Source organism: Penicillium macrosclerotiorum (genome assembly GCF_028827735.1).
Source record: "Penicillium macrosclerotiorum strain IBT 26536 chromosome Unknown utg000006l_segment0_segment0, whole genome shotgun sequence".
Lineage (NCBI taxonomy): Eukaryota > Fungi > Ascomycota > Eurotiomycetes > Eurotiales > Aspergillaceae > Penicillium > Penicillium macrosclerotiorum.
In genome coordinates this window covers 304,373-323,548 of record NW_026643085.1, presented here as the reverse complement: position 1 = coordinate 323,548, position 19,176 = coordinate 304,373, and the positions used below count along the sequence as shown (strand labels likewise).

Here is a 19,176-nt window from a genome sequence, read left to right as displayed (position 1 = left end):
TCATTTGAATGTACAATTTACACTCTATACTCTATACTCTGTATACTCCTCTATATATCACTCTGTATTCAACGTATTCACCGGATCCGCCTCTATGGAAGGATCCACTTCTATGGAAATGCGATCGTAAAAGCGGGCGAGTCGTGCAACATCCTGTACGAGGCGCATAAGCGCCCGAGAAACCGAAAGGAGTTGACTTCTCATCGACTGAAATATGTACCCATGTTTTAAAAACTAACGCTAGTTCTCTCCTTTGAGTGGTGCCCCCTCCCGGTTTGGTTGATTCGGTTTGAACGGGAGGCCCTGGGGCTTTTTCTTTAGTCCGGACCCTGCGTCCTCCTCCGGCCCCCTCCAACCTTCCACCCTTCCAACCTTTCCCCCTCTTCGGCTTATGGAGTGTTCAAGTCGCATGCAAGATGGTACGTCCTCTCCTCTTCCCCTCGCGACCCCGAATCTAGGATTTCCGCCGATCCACCCGTCACACCGTTTCTCCGCCGAGGGCCGGCTTGGCGTGGAGAAAGGCTAACGGTCTTCAGGGTTGCTGCTCGTCCGTGCCGTCGCGTAACGATGACCATCCGCCGACCGGCCAGGAGGAGATCGTTGACGACTCCAGAGCCCAGCCGGCTTCGCGCAATACAGCCGACATTACCCCCGTTACCGCCCATACGGCCCGCCGCCGCTCGCGCCGCGCTCCCAATCTCCCGCTGAACGAACACTACAACGAGCCGGTGCGCCTGCACATCTGGTACAGCAAGCGCCGCATCTGGTCGCGCATCGAGCTTGACCGCGAGCGCCGCGAGTTTTTCGAGACTCGGGTCACCGGCCGCCCGGAAGTATGGGCCGCCCTGTCGACCGCCATCACGTTGATGCAGGGAGGGGATCTGGCGACGGCACAGAGCATCGTCGATGCGGCGGGCGTGACCGTCCCCACGGGAGATCTGTGCGAGGGCTGCTACGATGAGCAAGGCGTGCTCTATCGCCTCCCACAGTGTATTGTCAGCGACCCGGAGAACATGAAGAAGGCTGCCTCGCCGACCACGGAAGCGACTCGTCCAGAAGATGCCGATCGAGACGAGGACGATACGGAAGCGATGTCGGATGGGAAGTTAGCGACAGATGATGCCTCGGGCGACGAGTTAATCACCGAGGACGCCGAAAGGCGCCGCGATGAGAAAGGGAAGACGAGTGAGCGAGACTTGATTCGCGTTCAGGCCCGACTGAGTGATCGCGGTGGCCCAGATCTAGTGCTCTTGGTCGGCAAAAATCAGAGCGTGGGCTTTCTGGCAAGAAAGATTCAACAAGAAGCTGCCGTACGTCTTTCCCGTGGCTGTTTGAGGCCATGTCTCTCTATATCTCGGGCTTGTGTCTAACATAATACTCTCGCTTTTCTAGATCCCCAGCCCACGCCGAGTGCGGATTGCCTACCTCGGCCATATACTCAAGGAGCACGAATCCCTGCCTGAGCAAGGATGGCAGCGTGGCCATGTTATTAACGCTTTAATTACTTCCGGGAGCTCTTTTTCATAGGGGTTTTCTGTATGCCTCAATTTCCCCTCACCCTCTCCCGTCTTTGGCATACTCGTTTTTGGTCTTCTGCGTTCCGGCGTCTCTTATCTGGTCTGAATTTCTCTGCATAATACCCCCCTCGTCTTCAATCATTCTTCCTTGTTCTCCCAGGGTTTCAGCGACCTGTTCGCATTTCTTTCGGGACTGGGCGTCTGATCCCGAATCAAGACTCTTCCCGCCCCTTGCCACCTTTCTCTTCTCAAATCTACACATCGAAGAGCCAGTCTATTCATACTAAATATTCAGCATTCAGTATGAGACGCTCAGTATGAGATGCTTTATAATGCCTTTTTTTTGCCGCCTGTGCTATTTTTCCATCTGAACAGCTCATTGGCGATCGCGGTGCGTGTTTACTCTTGATTTTGCCTGTCTGCATTGCATGTTTCTGCTTATGGAGGCTAGTTGAATTAACTGAATTGAACATCTGATTTATAATGAGATTTACGCTAAATTTGCGAGGTAGAGGAAGAAGAGGCATGTAAAAAAAAAAAAAAAAAAAAAAAAAAAGAACGGAAATATAATAAGTTTGCGGTCGGACCCAGTACACAAAAAAGGGACAGAAAAAATCATGTTTCTTGCATCATCCGTGAATCGAACACGGGCCTCGTCGATGGCAACGACGAATTCTACCACTAGACCAATGATGCTGTTCTTATATTCTGGACCTCTTTTATTGCAACATGATAATTAACATAAGGCTTGGGCCCGTATCTTGCGGCTAGCGCTTTCAGGCGCTCACATTCCTCGTTCAAAGGGTAAGATTAGGGAGCGAAACTTGTGTATCATTAAATATAAATATCCGAAGAGTTTTCGAGTGACTGGTTCATGTTATTCGTGGTAAATAACTTCCTCGTAACTAATTGAGATATACGTAGCATTGCGTGTACATAGATATATATATACTAAGCTGTGGTGCCATGTATGGATGTCCTGAAAGCAGAAAATAGCAACTAAGAAAAAAGGCCAACCCCAAAGCTAGCCAGATATCTAAACAAGATCAAGCAGAGCGAAAGCAGACCTCTCCTCTTGATTGATGGCTAGACTATCAACAGTCCATTCCCATAAATCCTCCTGCTTGGCTTCGTCGTAGCTTAACTGACTAGACTTGATCTTTTTTCTACCTTCAAAATACATGCCACTTGCCCCCTCGACATCCGAACCGACTGCCAATCGAGCAAGCGCTGCCCCTGATTCTTCGGGTGTGTTTATATTGGGCGTAAGTAAGAATCGCAGGACCGGCAATATTCTGGGCACCAGCCATACCCACAGAAAACGGAATACTGGGTTGGCATCCCGAAAAATACCTGTTCCAGGCATGAGACCGGGATCCATAACAGTGACCGTCCAATGCTTCCCGCTCTTCTTCTGGATCGTCTGAAAACGTCGATGCAAGGCATAGCCGTAAAGGACATTGGCCAGCTTGGTATTGGTGTAATGTTGGCGACCATTTGCCCTGGCCAAAGCTGCAGGTGGATGAGCGAGCTCCTCAGCCGATCTATATTTGGCATCAGGAAGGCCAGTTTTCTGTGCAGGATCGTGTGTGCCACTCGAGACAATCACGATGCGGGCAGTATCGGCCAGATGAGATCTCAAAAGCGAGAAAAGCAAGGCGTGTCCAACATGGCTGATGGCAAATGTCTTCTCAATTCCATCCACCGAGTACTCAAGCGGACCGGACAATTGTAAAGCAGCATTGAAGACCAGGGATTGAATTGGAGGGAACTTTTTGAGTTCCCATTCGGCGACAAATGAGCGGACTCCAGAGAACGAGGATAGATCAAGCTTCATAAAAAGAACATTTTCTTGATCAAGAATTTCATTAATGGCATTCGCAGATGCATTAAGATCCGATCTTGAGGCTACAACAACTTGGTAGTTTGGGTGTTGACGCGCAATCGCAAGCGCACATTGATATCCTAGTCCGACAGTACCACCGGTGACAAGAACGCTGGAATCAAAGTTGGATGCCATCTGCAGAATGGAGGTATAAAACTTGACAGAAGATTGCTGAAAAGTCAATGTAGGAAGTGTTTGAAGTGCAATAACACCGAAGAGGTCTACTAGAATGAAGCGTGGGATCCAAGCGCCTTTATATTTGGGACCATGCCCCTACAGTGAGGGAATATTGAACCGATTATTTCTTGATTTAGTTTAGAAGATACAAGGGAGGATTGCAGGATCCATTTCCTATCCATTCGGGATCATATTAGTCTGTCAAGTCTCCGAGGCCGCCAACTTGGTCATCGATCAACGGTCCCGTTCAGGCCTAGCGTGGGACGGCACCGTCGATTACCAACTCTGGATTAGTGTGTTGTAGTTAGGGGAATCTTTGCGGCGTTTCACAAGGCCACACTGCTTTGTTGCTCTCAAGATCATATGATCCAAATCGGGAAACCGAGAATCATGGAAAAGCAAACCCACACGGAAGCGCCCCCACCAGAGCAACTGTTTTACTACTCCTCTGCCCATAAGGTCGTGATCTGTACCACTTGCCGCTATGCAGTCCAGTCAGGAGCCATTGCCCGTCACTTGAAAGAAATCCATCACATCTACCGTGAAAAACGCCACCCATACATTAGATATACGAGTCGTATGAAGCTACGGAGGCCCGAAGAAGTCAAACAACCACAATCATATGAATTCCCTGTCCCTCATTTGCATTTGGAGCAGGGGTGGCAATGTGAAGCTCCGGGCTGTGATTACCTCTGTATATCAAGAAAACGAATGGAACGGCATTGGTCGACGGTGCATAACTGCAAGGGATATCCAACATTCGATTGGAGTGCCGCGCCTTTACAGACTTTCTTCCGGGGTAATATGTTGCGATACTTTACCTCCCGCGAATCCCCACACGTCTGGAAGCTGCAAGCCAAGTACAATCTGGATACACTTGATTTTCAGATTCTGCGACATTTTTTCCATTCAACTTATAAAAGTCTTGTGATGAATGACCAAACTGTACAAATATGGCTGGATGTCGTGCCTAGATTGGCGTTCAATCAAGATTTTCTCTTACGCGGAATGCTGGCGTGCTCAGCTCTCCACCTGGCCCACAATGAACCTGCGAAGCGTCAGATATATACAATTCAGGGATGCTCTCACCAAGACTCAGCCCTTCCCTCTTTTCGCTCCGCAATTGACCACATTTCCAGTGAAAATTGTGATGCAATCGTGGCATTCGCATACCTGTTGGTGGTATACTCATTCGCAACCGACGTTGAAGACCCTAGCAACTCGTTTCTAATAATAAATGATGATGTCTATAGCGGAGGAACAGGGCAACAAATTATTCTCCCCCAATGGCTATATTTTATTCGCGCGCGTTGTTCAATACTTTACGATGTCTGGGATCAAATCCAGAGTGGCCCAGCTAGCGCCTTAGCATTCGCATGGGAAGCCCAGCATGATATGGGCAACGACGAATTGCCATTGCTGGACTACTTCCTCTCTATAGTCCCTGATGATGGTTCCTGGACGAATGAGGTAATAGCCATCTATCAGCGCGCTGCAACTACTTTGGCTGAATCGTTTTCTTATTTGGCACGCGCCAAGCGGGAGTCAGATACCAATAATACGTGGAACACATGCATTCTGGGGACGTGGCCTGTGCGCTTAGAATCAGCATTCGTCACGTTGATGTTCAGGCAACGGCACCCCGGAACACTGATTTTGCTAGCCTTCTACTGCATTATATTGAAGGAGCTGGAGAAGTTCTGGTATTTCCAGGGAAGACCCGCTAGGCTGATCACGTCCATTTCCGCAATGTTAGACAGCAAGTGGCATCCTTACATTCAAAAGGCCGTGGATAAAGTTTTGATTGCTGGTATTTAGAAGTCTATATAGCCTGCCTTAACGTCTGATTGAGCCGAGTAGAGCAAAAACGGTGTTTTACGTTACAATTGTAGAGCATAGGGGTAAGAAGGTTTAACAAGAAGCCATTAGTTTTCCAAATGGGGTCTGGACTTGACTCACTTATTCTACCTAACAAACGTACTGCATTTCCTGCAAATATACTGCACTGTGCTTGATATCCTTGACTACTTTTCCCCGGTTGCTCGCGGATGTGCCACATTGGATCGGTCCCGCATAAGCTTATCCGTGCCCGAGACAGACCCGCTGAGGGGTGGGGGCCATGGTAGGCCTCAATACACGGTGTTGAAGAGTGACGTCCGTGGACTTCAGCCCAGCCTTGAAAATTTCTCCTTTTCAACCTTTCACTCATGAACTTCCAGATGTCCTCTTTCTCTTTTTCTCAGTTAGATTTACCCACAGCGGATAATAATGAGAGATATGGCGAACAAATGACATCCTTGGACGTCAGATACAACCGCTGCTGTCTTCTTTGTCGATCTCGTAAAGTGAAATGTGATCGACAAACCCCATGCGCAACCTGTGTTCGTGCTGCCACCAAATGCGCTTATCCCCCTGGACCCGGAAGGGCTCCCAAAAAACCACGGCGAGCTATTGATTCGCAGCTGCTGGTCCGACTGTCTCGTCTCGAAGCACTGATGGAAGATCTGAATGGCAATGCCGAGAGGAGACGTACCTCAGTGGAAGAGACAGCCCTGGAGCGACCGAATACAACTCAAGCCACACAAGAAGATGATCATACAAAGGCTGAAATCGACAAGCAGCTTGGCCGCTTGGTAATTAATGACACCCAAAGCTACTATGTTAGCAATGTTCTGTGGGCTAGTTTAGGGGGAGAGGTATGCGTTGAGTTGACTTCAACAACCTGATAACAGGGCTAAAATAATAATTTTGAACTCATGCAGATTGAGGAATTAAAGGACCTATTACAGACCTCTCAGGAACATGAAAGTGACGACGATGACAGCTTCCCTGTCAGCCAGGATTTGGATTCCGTGGTGTCCCTGAGCCCAAACGCAGCAATTATGGGGTTTCAAGCACTGGCACCCTCAATGAAGCCTTGGTATCCGCATCTGTCTCAATCTGTGATTCTCCTGGAGATCTTCAAAACAAATGTGTTACCCATGGTTCATATTTTCCACGTTCCGACACTGGAACGAACTTACTGGGATGCACTGGCCTCGCCGGATGAACTGGACTGCAGCAATGAAGCATTGCTCTTCTCGATTTGGTATACTGCTGTCATCAGCATGGAACCGGAGCAATGCGAACACGTTTTGACTCTATCGCGAGCAGTTGCCCTGAAGCATTACCAATTTGCAGTACAGCAAGCGATTGCTCGCGCCGATTTATTGAATACGCAGAGCATAGTTCTATTGCAAGCAGTAATTATGTTCCTATCGGGCCTGCGGAATGAAGATGCTTCACGAACAACCTGGTCACTGACAGCACTGGTTTCTCATATTGCGCGAGCGATGGGATTACATCGTGACGGTGCCGCTTTTGGTCTCCGTCCACTAGATGTTGAAATCAGACGGCGGGTTTGGTGGCACATTTGTCTTTTAGATATTCGATCATCCGAATATCATGGTTTCGAACCAATAATTCATGAATCAACATTCGATACCCGACTACCACTAAATGTCAATGATGTTGACTTGACTCCGGAGATGATAAATGCGCCCCCCGAGCACGAAGGGGTCTCAGAAATGACATTTTGCCTCATCCGATGTGAAGTACTTCGTGTCGCGTGGAAAACAGGATATGTGCGCCCAAGTATGCAATTTCCTGGGCAGCCATTTACCCGGCTCGAACTTGAAAGTCGAGAATCCCTTGCCAAAGACCTTGAAGAAAGACTCGAGAAGCGCTACCTGAAGTACTGTGATACCTCGGATCCATTTTACCGAGTGTGCGTTACTGTGGCGCGACTCATGGTTGCACGGACCTGGTTGGTAGTTTACTATCCATTAATCCAAGAGCACCATGAGACTGAATTGCCTATGGGAACCCGGGACAGGATTTTTATCAAATCAACAAAGATTCTTGAGCTGTCTGCTGCTCTGTTGAACAGCTCGGATCGAAGGTGGACATGGCATTCCAAAGCTCAGGTTCAGTGGCATGCGGTTGCCCTTGTTCTCTCAGAAATCTGCTCACGTCCACCATCCGCAGACTGTGATCGTGCTTGGGATTATATTCAAATTTTATATGACCAGTGGAAAATTAAAGAGCACAAGGGAAATCTTTGGAGGCCCATAAAACGTCTCATGACTAAGGCGAAATATGTGCGAGAGGCCCAAAAGACGGCACAAAAGGATCCAAAACCATGCTGGAGAGTCTCTGGGATGACAAATCTTGTAGAACCGACAAACCAAGCTTCGAACATCTCTCTGGATGCATGTGACCTCATAAATAGCGATATGATGACGACAGATAGCTTGGATGTTTACTTTCCAAGCATCTTCGAGCCAATTCCTCTAGCGGCCTTCTTCTCCCCTCCTCCTATGGACGTTAAGTTTGATACTGTTTGATTATCTGATTGGTGGAGTTATGGTGCACAGCCCTTAGTAAAGTGTTTGTGTGTGGGATTCATGAGCATCTTTAATCAATCACAATAGACTGGATGTTTCTGCAGAGCCAAGATCGAATGACAAAATTTATGTGCAAAATTGATCAGCTAACTAACTATAGCAAGTGGTGACTAATATATACAGGGATCATGGATGAAACGTCCCCCTCTTATACCCCGCTTGCTTTTCTCATCATATACCTCCGTCTCAATACTACATTGGAACGACAAATAAACATCCAGCTATAGGCAACCTATCAACTAAGAAAATGGACAGCGAATCTATACAAAAAGCTCTTTCCGAGGCTAAAGCTTTGGTAGCTTCACTAGAGAAATATGATGGAACGCCAGAAGGGCATTTATCTTTGCTCAGACAAACAGATAAGGTTCGCACAGAACTTGAAGAGCCATACGATGTTGCAACTAGACTCTGTGAGAACTTGAGTGTGGCATCAGCTATAGATTTTCTTATTGGCATGGACGTTTTCGAGATGTTTCCAGACCAAGGAAATATTACCGCTGCACACCTTGCCTCTCATTTCAACATTGATATTTCGATGATCACCAGAACTTTCCGAGTTCTTATAATTAACGGAATATTCGAAGAAGTAGGAAAAGATGAATATACCCATAACTTAATGTCGAAGGCATTCCATCCCCTGGTATTTGGAGGAGTCGTGTATTTGTCGGTTGATCTGATGAAGACATGGATCAACCTTCCCAATTATGCTAAAACTCATCAGCCAATCGATCTCTACGATAACAGGAAAACACCATTTGCAGTGACCCTGGGTCATGAAGGCAAGAAATACTACGAAGTAGTGGACATGGATGTGAAGGGCCGGGCAATTTGGAATGCAACTCTGGCCAATATGGCGAAGAATTTTCCTATTTTGGGCATGTTTCCTTTCAAAGAAATGGAAGAACAAGTCCGAAGAGAGCCCGAAAGACCGTTTATCGTCGATATTGGTGGTGGAAGAGGCCAGGCTTCCCTAGTGATCCGAGAATATTGTGGTGGCACATTCGGTTCGAAGATAATATTGCAAGACCTCCCTACAGTTATCGAAACACTCAAGCCGGAGGAGTTACCAGATATTGAGCCTATGGTGTATGATGCCTTTACCCAACAACCAGTGCAAGGTAAGGACATTTTGAACCTCCTGACTATATTATGGCCACCTTGCTGACCGAAAAATGCCAAAGCGGCCCACATCTACTTCATGAGAAGACTATTGCATGATTTTTATGATCCAGATGCTATTGCTATCCTTAAGAACACCGCATCTGCAATGGCGCCCGACTCGCGGCTGATTATTGGTGATATGCTTGTACCGGACCGGGTAGAAGTGGGTGGGCCAATGACTTTGTATTGGCTTGATTTTGCTCTGCTTGCCATCGGCGGGAAGGAAAGGTCTCTCGATGAGTTTAAAGGCATTTTGGCCGAAGCCGGACTAGAGCTTTTCAAAGTGTATCATTCGAAAGGCGAGAACATAGTCATGCTGGAGGCGCGATTGATTGGAAGTGACTAGTCATGATGAAACAGTAGACAATCACTCAAAAATTTGAAGAAATAAATCAATTTGAGACCTGGGACGCTAAAAGTAGCTTGATGGCCCGAGCCGAAGACCCAGGTCCTTGTTCAGCAATCGACAGATCCAAAGAACCCAAAGAATGTGATGCCAAGAATCTACAGAAGGATCTTCAGCCCCGGGTCCCATAGATATCAATGCTTTTACTGGACCTTGAAGACGTAATTTCGGCTTGATCACCAGTAATATCGACGTATACCTAGCCTCGGCAAGTGCGGCAATCAATCAAATTCAGAGAGACCAAAGTAATATTGTTCGCTTAAAGACTGTGAAAATATTGAAATATTTCACAGACAGCTTATTATGGATCAAAGTACAAATAATGACCAAACGGTGTCCAATAGGCAAGGGTCATAATAATATAGGAGGTATGGGTTCAGAGCATCGTAAGGCTACCTACCCTTCACAACAAGGAAGGGTCGCGGAAGACAGAAAAATCCGAATTCTGCTTATATTAGATCTTGATAGTTAATTATTCACGTTCATCATGCGAGAAAGCATTTCGATGTGGGTTCAATCACCTCGAAGCCCCACCCCTGAAACTGTTAATATGCTTTCCCTCGATCGGCTCTTCCCGCCGTCGTTGGCTTCTTTTTATTCTGGACGGACGTAAGAGTGACCCCTTTCACGCGTATAATGGGCTCCACACTAACTTGCGCGAAGAGGGCTCATAGATTTATCGATTCATTAGATCATCGACTGTGCATCCAACCAATTGACTCGTTGACAAGGTCTCCGGTGCGTAAAGTCGCCAATCGCGGTCCTGAATGGTATCACGTCATCGGGGCCAAATCGAAGTCATGCTGCACGGACGATGTGATCGCGAGACATGAAAAAAAAGCTAAAATTTGTCGTGATTTTTGAGAATAATGGGAGAGAGATGTCTATAACTTGATGCGCACCTGTCAAATTCCTCGTGGCCGATTGTTCCTGTTCCTGGTCCCCTCCGCCCGAGAGGGCATGACCCTCCACCATGTTACTCAGTGAAGAACAACAGCAGATGATCGGAATAGCCGGACGAGTCTCCTCAAGTCTTTCGATTCTGGGGTCTTTCACAATTATCATCACTTTCTGCTCGTCCCGCTATTTTCGAAGCCCCATTCATCGAATCATCTTCTTCAATTCCTTCTATAACTTGCTAGACTCGGCAGGAACCATGATATCTGTTGCAGGGCCTGCAGCAGGCGATACGTCCGCGTTATGTCAGTTTCAGGGGTTTACTCTTCAAATGTAAGCCTTTTCTTTCTCTAAATTCGAGGCCAAGAAAAAGCTGTCGAGATGGAAGAAAAGACTGAATGTCAAAATGTATAGGTTTCCTATTGCAGATGTACTATGGACCTTTGCGATGGCGATCGATACTTACCTAGTGGTTTTCCATCATTTTGATGCTCATTTGTTACATAAGCTCGAGCTCAAGTTCATCGGAGCGATCTCAGCCTTGACTTTCATCCCAGCCTTTGTTTTCCTCTTTATTCGTACGGCAGATAAGGGTCCAATTTATGGCGGCGAAACGGTATGTATCTTATTTCGAGAAAATTTATTGATTATTGCCTATGTAACAAGCTAATAGAATTGATTTGGGCAGATTTGGTGCTCCATATCACCAAACTGGATGCTGATCCGACTGATCCTCTATTATATCCCCGTGTGGTACTGCACCTATCTTCGACCGAGTAAACCACCTCACCACTAATTGATGAATGCCTAGGATCATCATCACTATTGTGATGATAATTTACTGCCTTATTGGTGTCGAGATCTCGAGATTACGAGACGACTTCAAATTAACCGATGACGACAATATTGCTTTGACATCATCTTCAACAGCCCCCAACCCCTTTGATAATTCCGATAGCAGTGTGACAACTATCGTGGAGGCTAATGGCCGCGTCAAGTCTATGCCTGGCTCCAATGCACATATCACGAGCGAATCATCGGTCGAGCTCCCCTCAACCCATCGTCAAGTGTTATCAGTGCATGCCAATACCTCAAATTCAAGGCCTACCGCCCAGAGACGTGTGTCGTTCAAACAATATATACTTATGCCTTCATTATTCTTTTTGGCTTTGTTGACAACGTGGGTTGCACCGACGATCAACCGAGTGTCTCTATTTATTCGACCTGATCACCAGTCCTATGATTTGCTGCTGGCGGTGAGTGCGCTGGGATCTTTGCGGGGGTTTTGGAATGGGGCAATATTCATCACAATGGGCATGAAAGGTTGGAAGAGGAGAGCGTGGGAAAATAAAGGGGCAAATGGAAAGGTGAGTTCGCAAAGAGTATTGAATCTGACTTGGGATTTTCTAACTATATCATATTCAAGACCAGGTGGAATAGACGCTGAATAATATGGATATAATGCGGTCGTATACAATAGTATTGGCAAAACTTAAATGACACTGTTTAAAAAATTTGGATCTTCTCGTGACAGGGATTGGGAAAAAAATATCGAATGACCAAGCTTGAAGGTCTCATAATCTTTGGTGTTTCTGATGTGCTATGATAATTTGTGAGATGAGAACGATCGGACGGTGTGAAACCTATGTGCATTGATTGGACTGCAATCCAACACTAGTTGTGAAAATGCTTTCATTATGCATAGCACTAGAGTCACATGATGGATCTAGGAAATTCATTGGCGTGCCAAAGTGCCGGAGACTCCACAGGTCGACTCCAGAGATTTCGATAAGCTTCATGTGCATTGGACTCTTTCTCTCATTCTCTCTTTGGAGGATGCCAATCCAATATTTACTGTGTCTAGTACAAGTTGAGTCTCAGCGGCGATCAGAGGAAAGTTTGCTCATCGGGAGCTATAGATTTCGAGTAAGACAGTGAATACGGCATGAAGCTTTGTATCACTATAGAGTGCTCAGCTAGAGTACTAGAGCCTTCCTCTCTTCTATCTTGCTTCACTCTCACGGCCAGGGGCAGTTTGAGGCAGGCATCATTGTTAGAAGACAAATTAAAATCAACATTCATGCGTCTGTTCTAGTCAAATTAGCAATTACCAAGTTACCTGGTTGTGCTTGTCTATGAAATCCCGAGCTTTCTCCGAGGGGAGACCTTCCTATACCCGATACGCATTGGGCTGGGAGCACCGAATTTTTCTCGCATGAAATCGTCTTAACGTAACCCTTTAACAAGGAGGGAATAGTATGATTGCTGTTGAATTATTTTTCCCGGATAGTACCAATTCTTTCAGGATAGCACTATGAAGTTCCGTGGACCTTGATCTTTGGAATTGCTGTTCTGCTTAAACTACTTTTACCGATTACGAGAACTGCCGGAATGGCGAGTTGTTTGATTCGTTTGCCTGATGCTTTTCCATCGTACTCGGACCGCAATAGGGGCCGTCATGAACCCACTCCGCACCCCCGTACTCCGTACAACTTCGGGGTTGCATATATGGACACTCCGGACGCTGTCCGAGATGGTGGGGTGCAGCGGGTGGAGGTGCATCCCACATTTGGCTTGGCTCTTCTCCCAGATTGGATTCTGAAAACATGGTCGACAGCTTGGCGTGGATCTTGGCGGGGGGAACATTGCGCGAGCAGGCGAAACAAGCCTTACAATGCCAAGTGCCAGGGCAGATGAGGCTGTACGAAAATATCCGATGGCTCCCATGGTCTTAAAGACATCCAATAGCCTCCAGGCCATACTTACCGAGAGGATTTTGTTCTATCCAGGCCCTCCCGGATGGAATCCGAAGCCTTGAATGTCGACCGACGGGCCCGCCATCTTGCCTGACCCCAAATTCGCTTTCCCCCGGGCCGAACGGCCAATAAGACCGGCCCGAAGGAGAGATCTCCAGAAAATGGCCCCATCCACTACGAAACGGGGAGGAATAATCGTGGCAACTTCGGAGAATGGATTCCTTCCTAAGTCCCAACCCCCGCGATCCACTGTGTCTTAAGATCAGAATGATGGCACTGCCGGTGAACTGATTCTGAATACCGGCCAGAGGTTTAGCCCTATCCAAAAAGAAGCGAATGCAACAGCAAAATGACAAGAAACAGAGTTTAGCGTCACAAATAAAGATCAACATAATTTTCTGTTCCTTTATGGGAGTTTCCAAGGGTTCACAAATACTGCAGATCTGACTTGTTTCGGATGCCGCATGACATAAATACCTTTGCCCACGGGGTGAAAAGTCCTATCCAGCCGAGCCCACCCGGATGGAGCTCTCGGGATTGCGATCAAGTCATATACAATCTGTGAATTCTTGCACCCTAGGCCGGGTCTCCACAGGTGGGTGACCATGAATCCCACAGGATGTAATGGAAATTACTGTGCGGGGTCTCCACGGTGCTCGGGTTCTTCCTGGGGGCCGTATAAAAATGGGAGACGCTCGAATGTGATCTCTTCTCCCCCTTCCTCCCTCATCTGACCTTGATATATTCTTGTTTCATACATCATGTTTCGAGGCAAGGCCGCGCGCATAGCACAGGCGCTGCTGATTGTTGCGCCTGGTAAGTGATTCTTACACTTCCTCGTCATGAACCTTACATTTTGCGTCTAATGATATATCTCTTTCCTAGCCTTCATTGCCTTCGGGTACAACCAGTCCGGTCTCGGACCATTGGCCACGCTGCAAAGCTGGGTCGAAGTGTTCCCTGAGATTGACACGATCAACACATCCGGTGCCGTCAAATCAAAGAACTCGACTCTCAAAGGCGTTGTCATTGCATCTTTGCAGTTGGGTGCCCTCGCCGGTGCCCTTTCATGTACACTCCTAAGTGATCGAATTGGCCGTCGTAAGACGATCTTCCTCGGCGCCATTTTCACCCTCATTGGTCAAGTGCTACAGACAGCTGCCTATGGACTTCCCCAGTTCATTGTCGGGCGCGTTATACTTGGATTTGGCATTGGCCAGTTTAGCGTTGCTGTTCCCGTTTGGCAGTCGGAATGCACTAGTGCTAAGCATCGTGGACAGCATGTCATCGTCGATGGAATTTGCATTTGCTTGGGCTACGCTTTGTGCAACTGGATCGACTATGGACTAAGCAAGATCGACGGTTCATTGCAATGGCGTGTTCCCCTTGCCATCTCCTTTTTCTTCCAACTCATGGTTTTGTGCTGCGTCTTTCTACTTCCTGAGTCTCCTCGATGGCTTGTCAGTGTTGGCCGCATTGATGAAGCCACTCACAGCTTGGCTACTTATAAAGGTCTGCACGACGATGATGAGTCTATTCGCGTTGAAATCAATGGCGTTGAGTCTTCTCTCGAAGTATCAGTTGATAGCACCTCTCTACGCGATATCTTCAACCCTAACAAACCCGATGAAGAGCGGCTCCTCTATCGCTTCTGCCTCTGCGTGGCGCTGCAGTTTTTCCAGCAAATGTGTGGAGGCAATTTGATTTCCACCTATATTTCGACAATCTTTGAGGAAGATCTGGGAATGACCAGTGATCTCGCTCGAATTCTCTCCTCCTGTGCCATGACCTGGAAGTTCCTGTGCAGCTTCATTGCCTTCTTCGCGATCGATCGCCTAGGCCGCCGCAAGATCTTTATGATCAGTGGCTCTGGGATGGCCATTTGTATGATGGTGTTAGCAATCACTAACAGCTTCAACAATAACCGTACCGCCTCTATTGTCTCTGCTGCCTTTATGTTCCTCTTCAACTCCTTCTACCCAATTGGGTTCTTGGGCGGAAACTTCCTCTACTGCACAGAGGTTGCTCCCATGCGGCTCCGTGTTGCCATGTCAGCCATCGGAACCAGCACTCACTGGATTTTCAATTTCCTAGTGACTATGATTACTCCTGTTGCACTGGATACTATTGGTTACCAATATTACATTGTTTATGCTGTAATTTCAGCTTGCATTCCCTTCTCGGTCTACTTCTTCTACCCCGAGACCATGAACCGCAACCTCGAGGCACTTGATCATGTCTTCCGCGATGCACCTTCGCCTTGGCACATTGTTTCGATGGCTCGCCACCTTCCTCAGGGTGAAACTGCTGAAGTGGATGTATGGCAACACGCAGAAAAGAGTCAGATTGAACAGAAGGAAAATGCTTGAAATAGAGTTCGATACATCGATATATGTCGAAATGTTTATGATGATTATCAAGAGTGTATATAGTTGAGATTCCATGATGATGACGATGACTGATTAATGTGATGGGAAGACCTTTCCATACTAGGTTCATAGATACATCTTTGCTTTAAATCTTTACTCCTAGTTCGACCTTACCATCCTTCTTCCACGACCACCCGAAGGTTATAGTCAGATGCCGAACAAGGAGTTACATCTTGCAGTGTCCCTTGGGGGTAAAACGAGTCTAACGACTGTGTTTTTTTTTAAGTATCAGTCTGTCCCGATCTGTAGGCTGACGTATGGCCATCGTGACGGTGATGGTTTTAAATGGTATCTTTGATGGCTGCTGGTTTTCAAAATATTTTGTTCGTGATAGGACGATGTGCGAGCGACTTTAATATCTTTTGAGGCCGCTACCTTCACCCCTCGCGAAAAATAAATAGTGAATTAAATTGAATAAGTTCTAGTTCAGTAGGATAAATTTTTGATAACAGGCTAAGATTTTTATAAATAGGATCATTCACGTTTGAACTTGAGCTCATTAATTTACTTTCATTCACAGGTTAGGTTCGTCGATCTCCAGCCTCAGGCTCGGTTGGAACAGTTCTTTGCTCATATAGTGTCGTTTCGGCCGCACAGTAGGCTTTTTCTCAATCTTGGTTCCGGGAAGATCCATGGTGTTGTCATTTACAGCAGTCAATCTCCGGTCAGGATAGCGGGGAGGGTTGAATATATATGCAACGGGCACGTAGTTATTGCTCAGTGATAACCAGGAGATATGCAGCAATGGCGGAAAAGCTATCGTTGTGAGTACCTGTGTGGCCATACCTTCGTTCTCTCTTGCCACAATAGCCGATGCGACAGAATAAAGGAGTGTTCCGATGGTCACCACCAACAAGAAAGAATTGTAAAAAATGCCGTTGTCCAACAGATCATGGTATAATCTTGTCCATCTGGACAAAGTTGCGGCATGATTCCAAGAATTGGCCGTACTGCCTGTGATGAAGGATCCTGATCCTTTTGGCTTTCCAGAGCCAAGATAGAACCGTAAAATACCGTAAATATTTGCTGTGATAGAAAGATTTGCATCAGATTCGCCAGATAATTTTATAGGAAAGTTATAATAACGGTATCAATAAGGTGGGGAGAAGGGAGAGAAACTCACAGCCAGCCAGCCACTTGTTTTCCATGTGGGCAAACGGGGCACTTCTATAACCGGTAGATGCGGCTTGTAGATTTTCGTATATCCATGTAACTGAGACTTGGCACACTCCCAAGAGGATCTGAGCTGTGACAAGTGAAGGCGTGGAAAGGGGAATGAGTGGGCCCGACACACACAGAAGCGGGATTACAAGAAATGCCAAGAAGGATCCCAACTCTCCTGCTACGATATCAAGCCCATTGCACGCAATACTCCATCGCAGTCTTTTGGGGAGATGGTTGCTTTTTGAAGAGATCATCCCGGTCACTTGCTGTGCATGTCCGATGTTCCATCGGTTTCTCTGAGCAGAATGGCCGGTTATAGATGTTGGAACGAGTCCAAACTGGAGAGGCTCCTGGACCTGTAGCGTCCGGTGCCCCATGCCATGTAGTATCTGAGACAGCTGCCAGTCTTCAGAGAAGGAGAATGTAGGGTACAGACCCACATCGATGATGGACTTGCGCCGAAAGACTGCACCAGATCCCGCATCAATGGCCCGTCCCAGAATATCTAATTCTGCGTTTTGGCAGGTATAGAAATGGCTCCGCGATTGAGAAAGAGGATCACCATCAGGCAAGTTGAAAAAGTACTGCCGCGTGGAAACTAGTGACACGTTTGGATTCTCTAGTAGATGGGGAAGTGTGGCCCGAAGAAACTCGATCTTTGGGACCGAGTCTGCGTCAAGGACAAGACAGAATTCCGGTTTTTTATCTTCTTGCAGTGAAGTCAGGGCATAGTTCAAATTTCCTGATTTGGCGAAAACCATCCCGGATTGTCGTCCACGAGAATGGTATTGGAGGTGATTCCATTGAGTCTTCAACTCAGAAATCGCTTTCTTAAGCGAGGCAGATCCTCCATCGTCCAGTACCAGGACACGAAAACAGGAGGTTGGATAGTCAAGAGTGCAGGCTGCCCGTACTGTTGCTAGAATGATCGAAGTGGGCTCATTACAGCAGGTCACAAAGATGTCGACGTGAGGCAAATTCTCATTTCCTTCTAGTCGCAGTCTTTTGCGCGGGCTGCCATTTTTCAACTTGCCTGCCTTGATGGTCAAAAGCTGCTCCTTTTGAGACAAGTCTAGATATTCGGTTAGATTTCTAGTGTTTCTTGGCAGGAAATCCTGTGGTTCGCAACCCACATATAAAAAAGCATTCTGTCAATGCCATTGCCCAAATTTGGAAGGTATTATCCGAGATGGACAATATCAGTGCCAGCAAACGCAGGGCAATATACAGATAACTCGTCCATACCGCAGCTTGGGCAACATAGTAGAGTTGCTTGCGATACTTCTGGCCCGAGAGAATTCTCTGGTCTTGTGGTACCTCACGAATATTGTAGACATAGGCCGGATCAGCCATTATGCTCATTTTTCACCCCGCGGCTGTGGTATTGGAAGTTTATCAGGCAGGGTGAATTTGGCAATTCCGCCGTTCGTTCTACCGCGTGATGTTTAAGGCTTCGCCAAATCCTGTCCAGTCCTCAAGAGAGAGCTTTCATGATCAAGGCCAAGTCAAGAAAAGAAAAGAAAGCTAGAAAGAAGAAAAGTTATAGAGCAGAGCTCATAAAAGGGGGAGACTGCCCTCCGTTTGTGCGGTTGTAAAGAGGCGTCGAGTTAGAACGCTCTGGTCCAGCCACAAGTGCCTAAGTGGACCCGGGACCGGATCGAACCCGTGCTTCTTCCGCTCACTCCCGGCAATGTTTTCTTAAATCATTTGAGCCAAACATCTCGTAGGAGAAGTTGAAGTGATATAACTTTAGTGGTCTAGTATTTCCGTCTTTGGCCAGTCCCCCAAAACTTATATGGTGGGCTGAATATGGGGCAGCAGGAATCAGAATAGATTCAAGAAACGTTAAGTCTAGTGCCAAGTGTCATGCATTCGTCGCTCACCGCTTGTTTACCCAGTCAACCGTGGTAAACCGTTCGATTTGATGCCCTACTAGTCTCTCGCTGAGATATTGATGGCCAATCGTAGAACATGTCCTCCCGGACAGGTGGGTCTCGGGAGTGAAATATGGGGAGAAGCAGATCTCTGCATAGACTTGTAGATCGGACCTTGGTGTTGCCGATGCCGATCTTCAGAATTATCTTCGTTTTGAATGGGCCTCTTCTAAATCTTCAATGCAACTATAGCTTGGCCTCTTTCTGAAAATGACCAGTCGCATTACTGTGATCGGCATGTAAGTGAATGACAGGTTGTACATCCAAAAATAACTTGCGAGTATTTTCAGCCTGCACCTCTTAATTAGTTAAAGGGTTGAAATAAGGCGGGGCAGTTGACAGGAAATTGGCAGAGGGTATGAAATAATACATCAAATTTTACCGAGAAAAAATAGCTGAAGCTAG

The 19,176-nt window shown here is 46.9% G+C and overlaps 8 protein-coding genes across 8 annotated transcripts; 6 read left to right on the top strand and 2 right to left on the bottom strand.

The window, feature by feature from the left end:
- Positions 1–416: 416 nt before the first annotated feature.
- Positions 417–1,527, top strand: N7462_005409 (ubiquitin domain-containing protein; the record flags this gene model as incomplete). The annotated part of the gene is made up of 3 exons (XM_057077127.1): positions 417–419; positions 537–1,310; positions 1,393–1,527. The coding sequence occupies 3 exons, from the start codon at positions 417–419 to the stop codon at positions 1,525–1,527; spliced, it is 912 nt and encodes a 303-aa protein (XP_056932707.1).
- Positions 1,528–2,553: 1,026 nt separating this feature from the next.
- N7462_005408 (uncharacterized protein) lies at positions 2,554–3,537 on the bottom strand (the record flags this gene model as incomplete). Its single annotated transcript, XM_057077126.1, has 1 exon — positions 2,554–3,537. One exon carries the CDS (start codon positions 3,535–3,537, stop codon positions 2,554–2,556), a length of 984 nt encoding a protein of 327 aa, XP_056932706.1.
- Positions 3,538–3,969: 432 nt separating this feature from the next.
- Positions 3,970–5,397, top strand: N7462_005407 (uncharacterized protein; the record flags this gene model as incomplete). Its single annotated transcript, XM_057077125.1, has 1 exon — positions 3,970–5,397. One exon carries the CDS (start codon positions 3,970–3,972, stop codon positions 5,395–5,397), a length of 1,428 nt encoding a protein of 475 aa, XP_056932705.1.
- A 677-nt stretch (positions 5,398–6,074) lies between these two features.
- On the top strand, positions 6,075–7,964 carry N7462_005406 (fungal specific transcription factor domain-containing protein; the record flags this gene model as incomplete). The annotated part of the gene is made up of 2 exons (XM_057077124.1): positions 6,075–6,275; positions 6,342–7,964. 2 exons carry the CDS (start codon positions 6,075–6,077, stop codon positions 7,962–7,964), a joined length of 1,824 nt encoding a protein of 607 aa, XP_056932704.1.
- Positions 7,965–8,271: 307 nt separating this feature from the next.
- On the top strand, positions 8,272–9,531 carry N7462_005405 (uncharacterized protein; the record flags this gene model as incomplete). The annotated part of the gene is made up of 2 exons (XM_057077123.1): positions 8,272–9,142; positions 9,257–9,531. 2 exons carry the CDS (start codon positions 8,272–8,274, stop codon positions 9,529–9,531), a joined length of 1,146 nt encoding a protein of 381 aa, XP_056932703.1.
- A 1,033-nt stretch (positions 9,532–10,564) lies between these two features.
- On the top strand, positions 10,565–11,855 carry gprI (putative cAMP receptor (Car4); the record flags this gene model as incomplete). The annotated part of the gene is made up of 4 exons (XM_057077122.1): positions 10,565–10,821; positions 10,903–11,104; positions 11,177–11,241; positions 11,300–11,855. Coding segments are annotated over 4 exons (1,080 nt in total), but the record flags the coding sequence as incomplete, so codon positions are not given.
- Positions 11,856–14,005: 2,150 nt separating this feature from the next.
- Positions 14,006–15,613, top strand: N7462_005403 (sugar porter family MFS transporter; the record flags this gene model as incomplete). Its single annotated transcript, XM_057077121.1, has 2 exons — positions 14,006–14,060; positions 14,130–15,613. 2 exons carry the CDS (start codon positions 14,006–14,008, stop codon positions 15,611–15,613), a joined length of 1,539 nt encoding a protein of 512 aa, XP_056932701.1.
- Positions 15,614–16,187: 574 nt separating this feature from the next.
- On the bottom strand, positions 16,188–18,190 carry N7462_005402 (glycosyltransferase family 2 protein; the record flags this gene model as incomplete). Its single annotated transcript, XM_057077120.1, has 3 exons — positions 16,188–16,699; positions 16,797–17,909; positions 17,971–18,190. The coding sequence occupies 3 exons, from the start codon at positions 18,188–18,190 to the stop codon at positions 16,188–16,190; spliced, it is 1,845 nt and encodes a 614-aa protein (XP_056932700.1).
- Between the last annotated feature and the right edge of the window lie 986 nt (positions 18,191–19,176).